This window comes from Melanostigma gelatinosum (genome assembly GCF_949748355.1).
Source record: "Melanostigma gelatinosum genome assembly, chromosome: 10".
Taxonomy (NCBI): domain Eukaryota; kingdom Metazoa; phylum Chordata; class Actinopteri; order Perciformes; family Zoarcidae; genus Melanostigma; species Melanostigma gelatinosum.
The window spans coordinates 10659587-10677832 of NC_136643.1; the positions used below are offsets into that span (position 1 = coordinate 10659587).

Genomic DNA, 18246 nt, shown 5'->3' on the forward strand with positions numbered 1-18246 from the left:
CGATGAGCCAAATCTGGTCAGGGACTAAATGTGACCACATTGAACCCAAGAAGTTTAATTGAAAACGCAATCGCTTTCAATCCACATACAAGAACTATGTGGGCGGCACGAGCTTGAGTTTTCTTGAAAATATTACAGGTTTGGGCGGATCAATTGTGACAAAGCAGCATTCTGAGTAACTTACAGAATCATTGCATGCAACAGTCCGCCTTCCATCTTCTTTTACCCTTTCTCTTTCAAACTCACACAGCGAGCGCCGCTTGGATAGGGCAATAATAATAATGAGTGCTTATGACTACGACAAGAATGGTTGGTCAGAGTAGAACCAGGATGTTGGTGTGTTGTGATGGACAATTACAACGGAGAGATCGGTTTGTAATTTTACTGTTTGCATTTGTTTTCTCTCCCAAATAATCGGTCTAACCTGAGGGTCTGTTTGCAACCTGTCTGACCACATTTGTTTCTTGCTGAGTCAAACCTATTTTTTGCGAGGTAGCTGTATTCTAAGATCTCAGCAATTTCTTTGGGACGCACAACCGATGGCAAGAACTAGACAAGTTGCAAATGTCAGATTATTTGTTTTAATTGCTACAAAGCTCTGATGGCATTTTTTTTGACAGTCTTCTTCCTTCAGCATATTTTCTTACCAGACCACAGACAGACTACAGACTGTGACCTTGACTGAGATACTGCAATGCATGGCAGTCAAAAGAGGAGCATTTTATCTGCGATGTAAAATGTTCCTACTATGCCTTGTAGGATGTCAAATCTTAATCTCAATGTTGGTTTACTTAACATGCAGTTGAGGTTCTCACAGTCACATCCGATCCGCGCTGAAGAACCTTCCATTAGGGATTCCGGGTCTAAGTCCATCTTAGATGAAAGGGCTTGGATGAAAACTAGCAGACACTTGTCTGCCGTCTACTACCACCGGCATCGGAGGATTCTACCGCTAAGCCATGTGATTTACTCTAAAGCACTGTACATTCTTTCAAATCTCCTTTCATCTCCGTCCCGGTGATGAAAAGAACCACCTTTACCTCTTTAAGAGATAGTATACAAGAGCACAAGCAGTGATTTGCAAAGATCCCAATTATGCAGTGTAAACATCTGCATGCCATTTGTACACTTATGTCTTTAAATGCCCCGCCATTGTTTCTAAAAGTCACATTTAATGATATGAGCCACTGGCAAATGGATGCACAAGCAAGTGTGATTCTCTTCCAAGCTATTGCATGTGATTTTACAGCACTAATAATTAGTTTGATCGCATTACTGCATCCAAAGAAATGCAAAGAGGAAGATCAGCAGCCTTTTGTGCAAAACGCCGAGGTCTGAGCGGCACAGAAATGCTCGGCACAGCGGTTGGACTAGGTTTGGGATGGAGTGAGGTGCGTGAGTTGATGTCAGATGTAGCCATCCGACCTTGTTCCCTAATTATGTAATAAAAGGGGCATACATGCTTTGAAGTCCTAAGTGCAGTTGTCAGTTTCTTTGAAGGCAAATAGTAATTGTCATGTTCACTGCCTCACAAATCAAATCTTCGACACATGTTTCCTCCTCCCCGAAGTCAAAGTCTGTGCCCTCCCTTCTGCGTGTATGCACACAGACATACCACAACAACCTTTACGGCAGCCTTGATCTGACGTGCCCTCCACCCTTTCATGCCCTGCATCAGTCACCCACATCTGGTTATGGTCAAAGTCCTGAGTTCCCCAAGGAAGAAGACTTTGGTGGCCCCCAAAAAGAAAAGTCCCTTTCTGTCACTTCCTGGAATCCATGAGGGAATAAAAATGACCAGACATCCCTCAGTGGAGATGCACACAGATTATTGGAAACTCCTTCAATCGTTTTATCCTTACGAGTGTTTGTGCATGCTATAAAATTCAAAACAAATTGCTCGAGAGCTGATATAATTAGTGTTTTAAATCTTCACCTAACCAGGTGGCCTCATGATGTTATTCAAAAAAGCAGTGTGACAAATAAGTGGGTTTGTGAGTGTGAATGTTGCTATATCTGCCAGACCTTCCATAGCTTTCCTGCCTTAGATTCTGTCCACACCTTGTGTCCATGTATGCACTTTTTAGCTGCATGCGTGTGTCTTTATGAATGGACATTAGTCAGAGGTGTGGTGATAAAAGTAGGTTTTCCTCCCAGTCGTTTGAATAGTGAGCTGGCCCCACTAGATGTTACCCCCCCCCTTGAAGTTCAAACTCATGTTAAATAACTTCCTTGTTCCTGTGCAATCTTTTGACTACGGTGTTGAAAACCAGGTGACTTGCCCTCGGGCGAGGCTTTTTAAAGTCACATCCTGCATGCTGCATGAGACCCTTGTGGGCTAGCCTGGATGTCTCAGACTTATGTCTAAGAGGTTTATCAGCTCGTGCCTCGGACATTAGTCAGTGCTTACTACCAGGATGACTCCACTCCAAAATGTACGTTTCAAGCCATTTTAGTGTCTCGCTCCTCTCAAACAAATGCAACACTAGAAATGAAAACCTCACCAGAGTGTTTAAATGAATACATAACTTTATTTAAATAAATGCTTTGTCATAACAAAAAAAAAAGACAAAGGTTAAAAGAGTACATAAATTACAAGTTGAATAAATATTACACAGTGATATTCACTTTAATAATTTGAGATTTTTTGTCTTTTCTTTCCCATTTGTTTTATGTAGTTCCAAATACTGACCATTTTATTTCCCACTATCCTCTTGCCACCGATGGGTCCATTCCATTTCACAAGCCAGTGAACACCAAATTATGAAAACCAATTGTATTGACTCATTACATCCGGAAAGTGTTATGTACTCAGAAAAAAAGCTGTACTGTCGTTACTGTACTACTGAAGTATAAAATGTGAATATGAGTTTAAACCAAGTAGGAGATGTGAAACCTGAGGAAGTCGGTACTCGCAAACAGGTGCGGTAAACAGGAAGTCACCAACACTAGTAGAGACTATGCTTTTTAAGCCTGAACCTCAACCTGCAATCCAAACAAACAAAAGAAAAGTATACCTGGAACATGTATGTATTCACACACTTGATTGACCCGGACAGTGAATGGTCCCAGACATCAGATACATTTTCCACTCAAGAGTATCAAATTGAAGTGATACTCTATTCTTGGTTCCAGTAATGCATTCCCCAGATTTCCATAACTCCTGGTGACTGTTTTGCTAACTGTATCTAATGTCATGCAATTGGTGACCCCATATCGGGGAAGTGGCTAGGCCCTGATTATGACCACTGCCCATGGCGCTCGCTCGTCCTCTCTCCTTTCCCCTCCGTCGCTCTTATCTCCTCTCTCCAACTCTCATCTCTGTGCAATTGGCCATGAGAACATCTCTAGCTGCGTGTTACTTTAAACTCTATTTGTCCCTAACGGATGTTGCTGTATTGGAGGTCCCTGGCATGGGCTGCACAGCCCCTGTCGATAAATATTACCTCAAAGCACCACCTTTAAAAGGTTAGCACAAGACAACACAATATTTAGCTTTTGTGGCTGTTTTTTTTTTGTCTTTTTTCTTGTTCCACCAACTTCATGATACCACATCTTAGGAAGTCGTTGTATGTCAATATCAATAATGAGTAACTGAAATGAGTGCAAGCTGCTTTATTTTTCGAAAGTGGTAGTGGGGATTTGGTGTTAGAAGTGGGGCAAGGAGCCTTGATAATATATTCACAACCTGAAGCCATTTAGGATGCACTTTCATCATTTCTCTTTCGGGAAGGAAATGGTTGATTTACCTCCAAACATCCTTTGGCTTCCCCTCTCTGGCAATGATATACATTGGCATTCAGATGAAAAAGCAAGAATTGTAGCTTATCGGTGATCAAAGAAAGAGCGGAGGGAGGTCTAACTGGCTGCAGTTTGCACAGCAGCTCCTCACACATCATTCTTGTCCAGAGGTTCAGGCTGATATAACACGTGGATTTTCCAATTCGTTATGCTGACACCATTTACAGGACCTTTATGATCATTGTTCCTCTCTTAATCACAACTAAGCCTAGACCTCTTGATTATTATGTATATATTTTTGGGGGGGAGGGGGTTGTGTGAATAAATAGAATTGCCCAGTTTAATATCCATGTCACTTTCACGTCACTGTTTAAATGTAATCGCATGTAGGAAGGCACTGTGACTTGCACACAGAGAGAAGAACTTAACTTAAATGACCCTGTTATAACCTGTAACCTTTTGCCTTGATCATGCTCCCCTTAGATGTACAACCTTTGCATGGAGGCATGTAAGCAGAAGGCTTCCAGAGGGTTAGCTTCTTTGACTGCCCCGTAGCCTAATGACTCTGGGTCATTCTCCTGACAGGCTACAAGGAACCAATTCTTTACAGGCTAAAGTCGTTTTTTTTTCTTTTTCCAAGTAAAATTACATTGTTGTCATACTATGTTTCTACAGGCAAAACAACATTCAATAACTATATTTAAAAGTAATGTAATACACCATGGTTACACTGTAGTAGCAGTACTGAGGGGAAACCACTTGATAAAGGAACATGGCTCAAAGGTGGGCGGTCTTTACTTCACTGAAGGCAAAGAAAACAGCGCAAACAAAACCATACAAAACTACACTTCACACAACTGAATCAGAGAGGCAACTGGCCCGACTGGCAAGTTTGATTATGCACTCAACTCGAAAGATCGAAGTCAAACTTGAGTCCCATTGCTTAAGCTGAAAATACTTTATTTCACCGGTAGAGTCAGTGCTCTCTAAGCTCCGTGTCGCCTCGCATGGCAGTGTCTTTTAAATAGGCACAGTTGGCATATCAGGCTAGCTACATTGTCGAAGAGCCACTTACATAGGTTCATCTGTGACGATCTGCTTACTCTTTTGTTTCAAAACTCTCCGTTTCCCGAGACATACTTTACATCGGTTATCGAGAAGGCCAGCCCAAAGACCACTTCAAGCGCTAGCAATACTTGTTGTGACAAAATCAAACAAAAGAGAGAAAAAAAGGACATTCTTTTTGTAATAGGCTCCATCATACACCAACACAGGCAGATACATACCACACACACGCACTGTACACATACACGCATTCATGCACGCATCATTTTGTGAAGGTACACATACCTAAGCAGGTTCCCCTATTCATAAGTGCTCTGACAGAACCACATATCCAGATAGAGTCAACTGTTACAGCATATCCCTATCTATTGTTTCTTTTTTTTTTCTTTTGGAAAACAGACGAAAAAACCAAATTACTCATGTTACTCATGGCATCATGTTCCACAGCCTAAAACTGATCTGTTTTCAATCAATGTGCCTGATAATTTTAGATTTTCTTCACAATGATTTTGTGTTAATTTTACATCATACAGAGTGTTGTATTGACACCCCAAGCTTCTATAAAAATGATATCCATTGTGTGCATATATTTTCATGATCTGCAGCCAGCGGATCCGCTTCATACAAGGGGTCCCATGAGCAATAGTCAAAGGATCTAGTAAATCTTCTGAGACATTTTTCCCCTCATTTGAAGATGAGCGCTTGGTCAACAACAGAAAAGAAAAGAAAAAAAATACAGGTGTCTTTTTTTCAGCCTGGTCTTTCGTTTAGATTTTTTTTTCTTCCTTTTTTTCTCAATTTGACAAAAAAAAAAATGAAAAAAATCTTGAAGCCAATGGAGGGTGGAGCATACAGATTCAAAGAGGAGGAGTGGGCCCTGGGTCACGTGGTAGTTATGGGTGGGGAGGGAGGGTTGGGGGGGGGGGGGGTCAAGGGTGGTCCTCCCCTTTTTACTCGTTGTTGTTGCTGTTCTCCAGGTCCTTACATTGAATGTCCCCGCCGCTGTAGTCTGTGCCAGGGAGCTGAACGCCGTACTTGTCCACACACCAGCAGATGCCTCGTTTGCGGCCACGAGATGGCTTGCACTGTGGGCCAGAAAACAAGATTATAGTTTTGGTGAAAACCACTGCAATAGTTGGACAAGGTGGTTGGGGTGAAGGCCCTGTCACGGCAAAAAAAGGGCACAGAAAAATGTATTTGCACGTCTTCAGGAAAAAGGCTAGCAGCTTGTTCATATAGTGACTACTTAAAATTGGTGAACTGTTGTAGCAGGAAAGCTAATGCCTAATACCTCAGGCAGCCATGAACATGTTGGGGCTAGTCAGTCACAATCTTGCCTACTAAAGCTTTTCAAATTAGCTTGCTTGCTATAGAGATACCATCTCCGATACCATTTTGTCCTTCCTGATACAGATTCTAATACCTGAACTTGCATATTGGCGGATACTTGTGCTTCAATAACACATCGCCATTTTACTGGTGGGACGTTCCAGTGTAAAATATTGGTGGGGCGTTCCAGGGTAAAATATTGGTGGGGCGTTCCAGGGTAAAATATTGCCAAATTGCATAAATTAGGCTAGCTCTGGCTCATGAGAGATGGCGAATGTGACACCTCACTACTTCCATCATCGATTTCAGACAGAGCAATCATTTTTCCTGAAGCTGAAAGTAGAAAACGAGTGAGCCATCTTGCTGCAGATGGCAATGCCGATCGGGAAGGATGTAAGGGTCGAGTAGCTAGCGACACATGTTGCTGTTCCTGTGTCGCGTAAATGAGATGAATGATAAGATAGCGTGATATTGGCTTGGTGCGTACACTTGTGTACTCGTCAATACCTTATCCAGTGGTTTAGGCCGTATCAGATGGTATCGGTGTCTGAACAACTCTATTGCTAACTGTCAGTTAGCAAGCTTGTTAGCGCGTCGCTAACAGTTCAGTGACCAAAGTTGTTGCTGATTTAATTTGCCCCCGCAAGCAAATCCACTGAAATAAAACCTTTTTTTTTTTTTTTTAAATGCTGGTTAAAAGGTACAGTAACCTACTTGGAATGGTGGGGGAAAAGAGAAAGCATATTTGCAAGATATCAATGCAAAGTCAAAGCAAACCCACCTGCTTGCGCTTGAAGAATCCTTTTCTGTCACAGTTTGGAAGGTACAAAGACAGAGCCATTACACGAGAAGTGTCCTTCATTCCCTGAATGATCCCATCCAGTTTTCTCCTGCATGGACCCTTTGGGGTAAGACAGCACAGGGTTACAAAGGCGCTCTCACTTAGATCAAAACTCAAATTAAAAGTGTATTAAGATATAACGTTTAGCTTCTATTGCTAGATAGTACCACTAGGGGTCATTGAGGTCTGAAATGTTCACATTCTACACATGGTAGCTTTAAAAATTATACAGAATTAACATAACATTGAAAACTTACAAATTCGGGCTCATGCTTGTCAATGGGTAGAGGGGAGTAGTCCATGGGGGAGCCCATGGAGCGCTGTTTGCCGAGCTTCCTCTTCTGCTCCTTGCGCAGCGCATGGACTTTTTTACTGTTCACAATGTCTTTGGGAAGGAGTGGCACTTTAGCTTGCAGCAGCTCCTCTGTAATCTCTGTGGTAATGGTGTCCTCATGTTCTCGAGACTCACGTTCTGCAGCGGAGCAAATAGAATACAGTTCATTGTCACATTTTTTTGAACAATGTATGGCAATGTGTTATTTTCAATAGAATAAACCGTAATATGAGACACTGGCTGACAAGTTGTGCCTGCCCTCTGCTGGAAATTAAGAGAAGTGTGAATGGATTCAATAGAATTGCTTCACTTAAAGCTCCTACTCAAAGTGAAAACTTAGCCATATTATCATGATATAAAGATGTTATGAACATGCAGAAAATGGCATCTTAACACATTCAACAGACATTTGCATTCCTCTGCATTCGGCAAATGTCAGTCAAATATTCACTCTCATTTTAGCTCTGTTTTGGTCTCCACCATCTCCTCGGATATATCTGACTTTGTAGCTCCTAAATCCTCTACTATGTTCAGCAGCTATTTACTAACTTTGTCTGACTGCTGTTTGGTGCTGGGCAGATAGTGTACAGTGGGATTATCAGAGCATTTTTGATATGAACAGCTGTCTGCTGCAGGTCAAAGTGAGATTAATGAACAGAAACTAAACAGTAAAGTTGTCAAAGAGCCGAACGGTGCTATTATAATTTCTAGAGCTGAGTGTTAGGAAGTGCAAAGTTGTTGATAGTTAGTTTTCACAGTACACAGTCACTTGGTCCCTTGTTTTATACAACAATTTGAATCAGCAGTTTTAGAATAAATTTCACAAAATGAGCTCATACAATGTATATCAATTAAGAAGGGTCTTGGAGATAGTTATCGGTTAAGTTTATAATCAAGGTTTCCGTTTGTAGTCTGAGTAGTATTGACCAATCACGTTCGAGCAGGCTTTGGTTGAATGCAGATAAACAATTCGTGTGGAGAGCAAAAGAGTCAGAAAACATTGCCGAAATGCAACCTTGGAACCCACCGGTTATTGTCCTATGATAACTTAAATGTGTGTGTGCTACTAGTGAAACTATCTGGACGAACACGTTGTCTCTCAACTCCAACTCATGTCTAAAGTTGCTAATCGGATCGTAAACGGTGAGCAATGCGCAGAAAAGAAAGTATTGACCCTGATATTGCCCTTAGGGATCAGACAGATAGCCGATGGGTTCCGAGATTGAGATGTAGTTGTGAAGACAGTGAAGCATTTGTGTCTGATGTGTTAATCCGTTGTTGGTCAAACGGTAATTGATAAGACCCCTGGGGACAATGAAAGTTGTGGGCAAAAAAATCACTGTTAAAATCAGTATTGGAAAAAAGACTTGGAGCTGTTTGTCATTGTGCTACTTTTTAAGTGTTTATTTAATCTCCAGCATTATTGCGTGATGAAACTAGTCTTACAATTAACATAAATATGAACATAGAATTCAGGAACTCTGTACATGATAATGTCTGATCTAACAGTCATCATAGACCCATAATTAAGTATTACGAGGAACCAGTGAAATGTAGATATATGTCTGCAACATTTTACAGTCACTGATAAAAACTATCATTTGATATCTGCACAAATCGGAGATGTGAAAGTTTGCAGCTTATTATTCGTTCTCACTTGAATACAATACCAGGTGTTTGTGCCACCAACTGTTGCTTGCCATTTGTTTATGGAGGAGAGGAGGCTGAACCTCTGATCAACAGCTGATGAAATCCTACAGCTAACACAGGAGTTTAAGCTCCCACCAACCCCACCTTCCAACCTTGTTATACAGTTATAGAAAAGTAATCTTCAAACATCCATTCATGTAAGGCCAGTTAGATCTGTTCTGAATCCATAAAAACAAGAGAAGTATTTCGATGTCTTCAATGTATCAGAGCCGTGTTGGTCTTAAAGTTAGTTGAGGTCACACATACTGTAAATACAAAAACACAGACACCAGGCAGCGCATATTCGTGTGTGAAACGGAGCACTACAACTTGGGAAAACTGCATCACATGCTGCATGTCTGCCTTCGCAGTGCCTGGAAAATTTGCTCACACGTTATCTGGACTGCTAAACTTCGACAGGGACCAAGGCCTCTGAGTGTCGTAACTTTACGGCGACGTGTCCCTCATTAAACTGATTCAAATGTCAGGCTGAGGAAATTCCAGTTGCTCTGCGGACTCATATAAATGCTTGTACATTTCTGTCACATTTTATGCGCTGCTTAGACGTAACTTCAGCTCCCCCAGGGGGGCACTATAGACTCTTGATAGGATGTTCACAGGTTGAGGTCCTTTATCCTTAACCTAGACCCCCCCACCCCCACCCCTCTCCTATGTTGGGGGCTCAGCCTCTTAAGCCTGGACCCCCAACCAGAGGTTCTTTGAGGGCACAGAAAGAAGCCCTGCGCTCCCCCCCTCACCCACATTTGGCTTAGCTGTTCCATAAGTACAGAGTTATTGTGGGGACTTTGCCAGGCCCCAACTGGCCGAAGCGATGGTGCCAGTGGATGACCCTGGTTATATTTATCTGACAAGGAAACCCGCCGCGGTGCACAGGGCCAGAAGCACTGAACCAGAGAGGAATGTTGGCCGCGGACTGTATGGCCAACTGCTGCTAAAAGACAAATCAACTTCCATGCTCGTACACGGACAAGAGAGAATAGGCTGGGGAAATAAATTATTCAACAAGTTTCCATAACTTCGCTGACTGGCCTGTTGGTACACAGCCACCGCAGAGGAAGGCACTGAGACGAAACAAGGACACAAGTTCCCAAAAACCGATGTTCAAAGAGCCCTGACACAGCATGAGCGTCTGGAGTCTCTGGGAGGGTAAGGGAGGGGAGGGTGTGATTACCAGAATTGGGTCTTTGGCTTCTGCGCTGCACTGCCATCTCTTTGAAATTAATCTCACAACTCATGACTTGGCAGGCCTTGGTTTGTGTTTAGATATGTCCTTGTGTCTCCCCCGCTCAGACTACGAGGCTATTACTCGCTATAAATAAATACGTCAAACCAGCATTCCTACGCATGTGACCACTGTGGAAAAACTCTGCATTTTCTGCTGCACGGCTCAGTCATTTCTCAGGGTGCTTATTAATTGAAATGCCGCATATTTGGCAATGAAATATGAAAAAGAAGGCTGTGTTGTTATTTTTTTTACTGTGCATTCTTGGTTCATGTGTAATCTCATTCGAGAATACAAATGGCCCGACTAGGAGAGGTCTGAGCCGTGGCACATCGATTATTTTCACCTTACAAGTTAAGGCACTTTGAAAATGTCTCTTGTTCGTAACATAGGATAGAAAGAAAGGTTGTCCAACAGCATTTAAGGGAAAATAAATCGTTTTTGTGAAGACAATGGTGCCTGACTTCTTTTTATCCTCCACTCACAAAATTGCCAAATTCATCTTTTCTGAAGTGGGCTATTCGGCGCAGCCACAAAAACTCAGTTTTTCCATGCTCAGGGTACCCAGCTTGTAAAGGAGGCTTACAGGGTCTGTGTTTAACTCCTGAAACTCAGCCAGGACGCTGGACGTGTGCCAAGTGAGCCAAGTCATGTGCAGCTCTTCCATTCAGCTGAGCCCAAAGCTGTGCCGCTATCTCTCTCTCTCTCTCTCTCTTTCTCTGCTCGAGCTAAAGATTTCATTAGGACGAGAGGAGCCGAGCAGCCAAAGGAGGTGCACCTGATACTTTTCTGTTTAAAAATTAACATCTGCACACAATTATGCCTCATGAATATCCCAAGTTTCTTGCGGGCAACGGTCCAAGAATGAAAGATAAGCTGCCTTGTCTTCTCTCCCTTTGGATCTTCAGGACTATAATAATACCATTTAGACAGCAACAAAAAAAAAAAGCGAGGACAATAGAGTCTCCCACCTTTCATTGGATTTACCAGCATTACACCGCGTTTGTTATGTCCCGCCTTTGATTCATTGCGTCTCCGCGCCGCATCTGAAATTACATCTTTACGAGATGTAAGAGTTGTGAATAGAGGTGCTGTCTAATCTCAACAGGGGGTAAGACAAGATAATGTCGGGATAAATGAGCCCGAGGGCCTGTGTCATCTAAAGCACAACGTTAGTAAACCATCCTTCGGCCTCAGACTACTTAATATTTGAAAGCAAGGCCACGGCCTGATAACCCTGCAGTTTCTAGAGCAGAAAGGGAGGTGTGAACAAACCAGAGGAGTTGTGCAAGTCACTGGGGATGTGTGTGCGCAGCAGCAGAAAAGTTAAGTCCAGATGACCAAAGGACATATGGGTCATAGAGGCTTTTAAAACTCTTAGGCGGCAAAATAGTTTGCAGATAAAATTGAAAGGTTAGCACGGGAGGCGTGTTGGATTTTTATAAAGTGACAAGCAAAGATACACCCTCTGCACATGACTTGAGAGCTAGTGCACGAAGCCCGGTTACATGAGAAGACAGAGTGGCTGATGACTGGAAAAAAAGGCTCCATTCCAAACCAGTTGGAGCAGAAAGAAAATGTGGGCCTTATCAAATGTTGTGTCCATGACAGTGTAAGGGTGAAGTGTGAGGGGAATTATGTTTTGACCCGCATGTCCTGTTGTTGCCATGGAGCTTCTGTTGCTCGACCCCGTGCGTGGTCTCAGCCGGCTCCTGAAAAAATGCAGGAAACCACTCTTCCCACGGTATTGTGCGCGCAGAATATGTTCATTGTAATCAAAAAGTTTCCTGCTTTTCTGAATGCTCGGGTATAAATAGCAACAACAACAATTCGAGGATTATAAATCACAAAGCAGGACTTTACGAGAGGATGCAAAACCTTCCAAGTGGGGGATGGGGGGGGGATGCTTCTGTTGGTAAGCAAACTTTCCGACTGGTTTACAGCTTCCGCGATGCAGACGAGTGCTCGATTCACGTTGCACATTGTCAGAGCGAGGCGCATGGCTCTCCCGTTGCACATTCCTAATTTTGGTCTGAGGTCTCATCCATCTGAGTTTGGGTTTTTCAACAAGCCGCACGGACGGACGCAACCTCTTTTTTTGGGTCGCCGTAACCACAAGACAATTGCCGGGTGTAACGATGTCCCGAGTCAAGCGCTCCTGCCTGTGCAGCACAAAGCTGATCTCCAACAGAATTTAGAAAAAAGCATCACAGTGGGCAGGCAAACTGACATCAATGTTAATCAATTGATTTTTGCAGCATAGAGGTGTGCATTGGATGTATCGGAACGTTATTTTGACAACAAAACTCGGCATCAACAATGAGGCAATTTCAATTATTCCAAAGCATTTAGCAGGAAGCACTCTTCAATGCCAAGGATGAGCCTATCCACCCCGTCAGGGACAAACAAAAGCTTCACTTAGTTGTCTCACATTCTCAGACGGCACCAGCATTTCAGAGAAGTCCCTGGAGCCTCTATTGTTTCCCAAATCCTGAGAAACCCTGAAAGGCCTATTTTTAGTCCTTTCTCGCACCATGTTAGCAGGTGTTGGGAGGTGGGATCACAGTACACAGGTTACGTGACAGCTCATGTGACATCATCCGTAAGCCCAGCATGTGGCCACCCCTCGCCTTTATTGAATCACATGCTCCCAGCGAAGAAAGAAACATTCCTTTATTAGTCCCACAGTGGGGAAATTATTCTCTGCATTTGACCCATCCCTGTATATGTAGGGAGCAGTGGGCTACCAATTACAGGCACCCGGGGAGCAGTTAGGGGTACAGTGTCTTGCTCAGGGACACTTCGAGGATCGAACCGGTGACCTTTCGGTTGGCAGAAAACCCTCTCTACCCAGTAAGCCACGGTCGCCCCCATAGAAAGACTACAGCGAAAGCGCAGATTTCTTTCACAGCTGTTGCCACCAGCAGGCTAAAGGTGTCAGTGGCCAATAAGCTGTATGAATACCACTGTAGACTCGTCACGCAACTGCGTTATCGGTATTGTAATACCGATAACGGAACGGACGTGTGAAAAATCACAAACTCTGATGCAGCTAAAAGCAGTTAAAAGCTAAAAGCAGCTAAAAGCAGTAAAGGCACCAGGTTTCCTGTTGCTATGCAAATACGGGGGCATAGTATTTCTGTACGAGTGCATGTGGAGTATTCTGGATTTGGAACCACTCCCTAATCATCTTTTGTTTCTTGGCAAAGAGCAATCCGTTTTAAAACATAAGGCCCCTTCAAGAAGCTTGAAGGACGAGGGGGCCTGCTGCTGTGAAGTCATAGGCAGGATAGCAAAGATTCCTCTCTCCCATTGTTTGGCTGCCCCAGTCAATATTTAGTAGGCTGCGGACACTTGAGCTCCTCCTCCCAGTGTTTGGCTTGCTCAGCTGGTACAGCACACTGACAGCTGCAACCCCACACCACAGGAAACCAGAAGCTCACCTCACCAGTTTGTGGAGCCAATTTGACAGAAGGCCCTTCAGAGCAGAGAGCAGAGAGAGAGAGAGAGAGAGAGAGAGAGAGAGAGAGAGAGAGAGAGAGAGAGAGAGAGAGAGAGAGAGAGAGAGAGAGAGAGAGAGAGAGAGAGGCATTCTGCTGAATCACTGCGTTGTGACTGAGCGCTGATGCAGTGCCAGAGGCAGGAAAAGATGCTCTGATTTACCTCTGTGGACCAACAAAGAAGTCAGGAACTGTGTGCGTGTGTTTAGTGTGCGAAGCCAGAGTGAGACAAAACAGTCTGAGGCGTCTTCATTCACAACAACCACACAGAAAACGCACGCCCACGCAGCCCCACCTGATAAGAGCAAAAAAAACGCACAGGACCCGAGAGCCCACCTTCACTTTGTCTCAGTTCCCCGTCCAATGCCTCGCCAAGCGTGAGGTTTGCTGCTGCGCACTTGTCTTCAAACAGTGACGGTCGCGGACAAAACCTCAGTTATGCTGCGTTCACACCGGTCGCGTTGATTTTTTGACGCACTGCAAAATCGCGTCCAACGCGCCGCCGGTCGTGTTCACACCAAACGCCGCAAAATCTCGTAGCGCCGGAGAGGGGGCGTGGTTTATCGACTGGAAGCCGTTCACCTGGCCGCCATTTATTTCCGCTGTCAACCGTGAAAGGAATAAGGACAATTGCTGCTTTGTACGTGTTGTGGAAGTCCCTCAAACATCGGAATGCCAAACGCCGTCATGTCTGGTTCATAATATTGTTCAGAGGAGCTCCGTGGATTGTATCGAGCTGTATTCACTGTGTCTAGCAAGCCACCGGTCGCTGTTTACTACAGCTGTAGGAACACAACATAAACTGATTTGGCTGTGATTCAACGGCAATAAACCGACAAAAAGGGACTCCGAAATAACGACGTAATGATGCCGATTTGTACTTGTCTTCTCCGACAAAAAGGGACTCCGAAATAACTACGTAATGATGCCGATTTGTAGGCTACTTGTCTTCTCAATGGAGCTCTGATGGATCGGTGCTAGGCTATGCTAACATCGTAGCAGCTCCACCAGCACTCAATAACGTCACGTAGACGTAAATACGGCAGCGTCTATTCATTGTTTGTACCGTATGGTTTACACACACACATGTATACACATAGTTTGGTCCGGTCTCTGTTGATATGAGGTATCGTAGAGCTCTGGGTGAACACAGACGGCTACAGGATTTATTTCCTGATTCAACAACGGCAGGAAGCCAGTGATGACAGGGGGAGCAACTCAACGCTGATAGGCTATCGCGCCACAGCGTCACGCGATTATGTCGCTGAAGTTGAAAAATTTCAACTCGCGCGTTGGCGATTTTTACGGTGTCCAACGCAAAAAAGCGTCCAACGCGCCGCGCCATCGCAAAATTGCGGCGCGCCAGTCTCATCGCGTCTGTGCAGAGACTTTGTATGTAATCTCGACGCGCGTCAAAAAATCAACGCGACCGGTGTGAACGCAGCATTAGGCTGTAATGTCATTAAGCGGAGAGGTGTTCTGCTCGCTGGGTGCAAGCAGCCTAATGACTCTTGTCAACAGCCCAAAATGAGCCCCAGTGGCAGCCTATTTTATAGAATGAGGCATGTGGCCAAACCCCTTTTGTGGTTACCACCTACTTATCTAGTTGTTGACAAGCTGCTGAAACTCTTGAGCGACAGTGGACCCCCCTCCGCATCAGCAAGAAATACCTTAAATCGTTAAGGGCTCCACTCTCTTTCTCCCCCTGTGTGACTGTCTCCGTGTCGTCGTCGTCGTCGTCCCCCCCCCCCCCCCCACACACACACACACCCCCCTCTGCGTCTCCCTCACGCATACAGATTTAGTGGTAATCCGACTCTGAACGCCACGCTAGCGGCAGCCTGCAGACCTAAATCGATCTAAATTCCGCTTTAACGAGCGTTTAGCAGAGCGGCACCCGGTTGCTTCTTCCCATGTCGTACACACACACACACACACACACGAATCGGCTCTGCCCTCATGACGTCCGGGTAGATTTTTACATCTGTCTCAAGGTGCGAATACTAATTAAAAAGAAGGCGAAAAAAATGACAGACGGAGAAGCGTAATGCGCTGTGGCGCGAGGGTGGAACAGACACTTGTTACAATAGTGGATATTAAAGGCGGCAATTTGCAGAATAAGCACCACTTTACGGGTTCCCGCATATCCTCTCAGGACAACTTACATAAATACGCTATCATGTCGTGCACAGACATCTTCATAAAGTTTCGCACTCGGTTTAGACTTTTTTTTTTTTGGCGTCGGGATAACATCAGCGGTGAGACCTCTTAAAAAGAATGCGTTTAATAATTCGCTCCGCTCTTATAATGGGACCACAATAAAACTGCCTTGGATCCTTAGAGACTGCTGGGTCTCGCTCGGCAGCAGTTTGACAGCCACTGCCCCCCCCCCCCCCCCCCCCCCCCACACACACACCGCCCCCCGCACCGGAGGCTCAAATCTAGAAGGGGACACGCCATGTGCGTTTTTACCGCAGCGGAGCGCCGCAGAAGCGTCCGAAGCGGAGATGAACCGGCACCGCGCGCAATGCCCGCGTTGGGTTCACCTTGTGTCGTTACTACGAACGGTGTAACGCGACGGTGCCCGTTACAGCCCCGAATGCGGCGAACACTGCGAACAACCGGAGGTGCACTCGTGTCATGAGGAGAGGAGTGTTTTAAGCTCCTGTGCGGGCAGTTTAATCAAGGCGGTGGATACAAGTTCATCGGACGGCACCCTCAAACCATCTGTCAAACAAGCGCTCCGTCACAGAGCAGCGGTCTCGGCTGCTCCTGTTCTACAACGCTGGGTCTCCTGGTGAACCACCGAGATGTGGCAAAAATATGACATGAAGAATGTAATCTTACCTTGGGGGGAAAAAAGATGAAATAAACGATGGTGGTTTTTATTTATTTCCCGCTATCGGCTTTGCGGTCCCGCAGTTGATCCCCACATGGGACAAGACACATTATCAAACACTGCCGTCCCGGTGTAGACGACGCTTTTCTTTCTTTCTACATTTACAAACTGCAGCCACACATTCTCAAGTCGATCCCGAGCATGCATTCGGTCGGCCAGCCGGTGCGCGTCTTACCTATGGGTGGGTGGGCAGGTTTGTATCCTTTCTCGTTGGTGCACACTCCCCTGCCGTGGAGAAGGGCGTGCAGGGGTTTCTCCTCGCCGCTCCTCGGCAGGCAGCGGAGGCCCTGGGTGCACGTCCCGGTGTAAACGCCGCACGCCTGTCCCTCAGACAGTGCGCACGTAAGGCAGCAGCCGCAGCCCGGCTCCTTGACCAGCTGGCAGCCGACCGGGACCGGAGGGCACATGGACAGCGCCTTCTGGTCACAGGGCTCGCACGGCACGTATGAGCCCAAGCACCCGGACAGCCCCAAGATAAATGTCACCAAGAGGCAGAAACTCAGAAACATTGTTGGCGTTCTCTTCAGTTATAAGCATAAACCTCAAATGCGAAGAGGAGGGGGAACAAAAGTAGACTGGTCTAATGAGCACAATGCCTCAGTCAGATAATCCGATTTTTACAGCTAAAGCCAAGAGTCTTTATCCAAGAGTGTCGCTATCTGTTTAAAACACATTAATTACCGCGGCTCTGCGCCGTGCACCCTGCAACAAAAAAAAAAAGAGTTCAAATAAGCTATTAAAAAAATTATTTGTGATGTTTTTTTCCAGAGATGTCCTCTGCAAGAGCAAAGCAATTCTTTGCACAAAATCTCAACTTCTCTCCCCTTCAGTTTGGACTCCAGTACTTTCTCCAGCAGAAGTTTCCTGAGCAGACTGATCAACTGGAGAGCTGCCTTGCCTTTTTAAAAACAGCCGAGCCCAAACCCCTAACTATGAATACGCTAAACAGCAGGGAAGGGAGGCGCACTTGTTCCACGGCTTGGCAGGCTGCCAAACCTTTTTTTTTTTTTTTCTTCTTCCTCTTCTTCAGCAGCAGGAGGATCGCTCTTTCACCCTAAAGGCTGAACTGATGCCGAGGTGCAAAAGGCAACAGCAGAGAGCAACGCAGCCCTCATCCAAACATTTGAGCAGGGGGGGGGGGGGACGACGACGACCTGCAGGCTTTCACTGTCTGCAGACCTGCAGCTCCACATTCTCCATAGAAGGTCTTTACACATATCCAGCCAAACTCACTTGTGTGTTAAACAAGCTCCTTCTTTTTTTATGCAGCGGGTGAGATGATTCTTCTAGAGATTCATCTTGGCAAAAGTCAACGATTAGAAGGTTTCTCTACAAAAGGGCCCACGATGTAAGGAAGAGATAGTGTCTCCCTGTTCACTGAACCACCAACAACGTGCACATTTCACATTCGTGGATTTGAAAACATCTTGAACTTTCATTGAAGTCACAAGGAAAAATACTTTTCTTACATCATGATTCTTTCTTGTCCATGAAAAAAAAATCCTCGGTAACCCCCCCCCCCCTGCTTGAGTCATAAGTGCCTCATTGTCACGGTTTCAATGGAATATCCTCAGTAAGGAAAAGCAGCACGGGGACATCTGAAGT

At 45.1% G+C, this 18246-nt stretch overlaps 1 protein-coding gene across 1 annotated transcript; it reads right to left on the reverse strand.

Moving 5' to 3' along the window:
- Window positions 1-2511: 2511 nt before the first annotated feature.
- Window positions 2512-17500, reverse strand: igfbp5b (insulin-like growth factor binding protein 5b). Its single transcript, XM_079276491.1, has 4 exons — window positions 16817-17500; window positions 7234-7448; window positions 6917-7036; window positions 2512-5891 (listed from the first exon to the last, which is right to left on the reverse strand). Exons 1-4 carry the CDS (start codon window positions 17148-17150, stop codon window positions 5757-5759), a joined length of 804 nt encoding a protein of 267 aa, XP_079132617.1. The 5' UTR covers window positions 17151-17500; the 3' UTR covers window positions 2512-5756.
- Window positions 17501-18246: the final 746 nt, after the last annotated feature.

Coding starts and splice junctions, on each gene's coding strand:
- igfbp5b (XM_079276491.1), bottom strand. CDS start 17,150: ATGTTTCTGAGTTTCTGCCTCTTGGTGACATTTATCTTGGGGCTGTCC. Junction 7,037..7,233: donor ACAAGCATGAGCCCGAATTT/GTAAGTTTTCAA, acceptor CTTACCCCAAAG/GGTCCATGCAGGAGAAAACT. Junction 5,892..6,916: donor GATTCTTCAAGCGCAAGCAG/GTGGGTTTGCTT, acceptor TCTGGCCCACAG/TGCAAGCCATCTCGTGGCCG.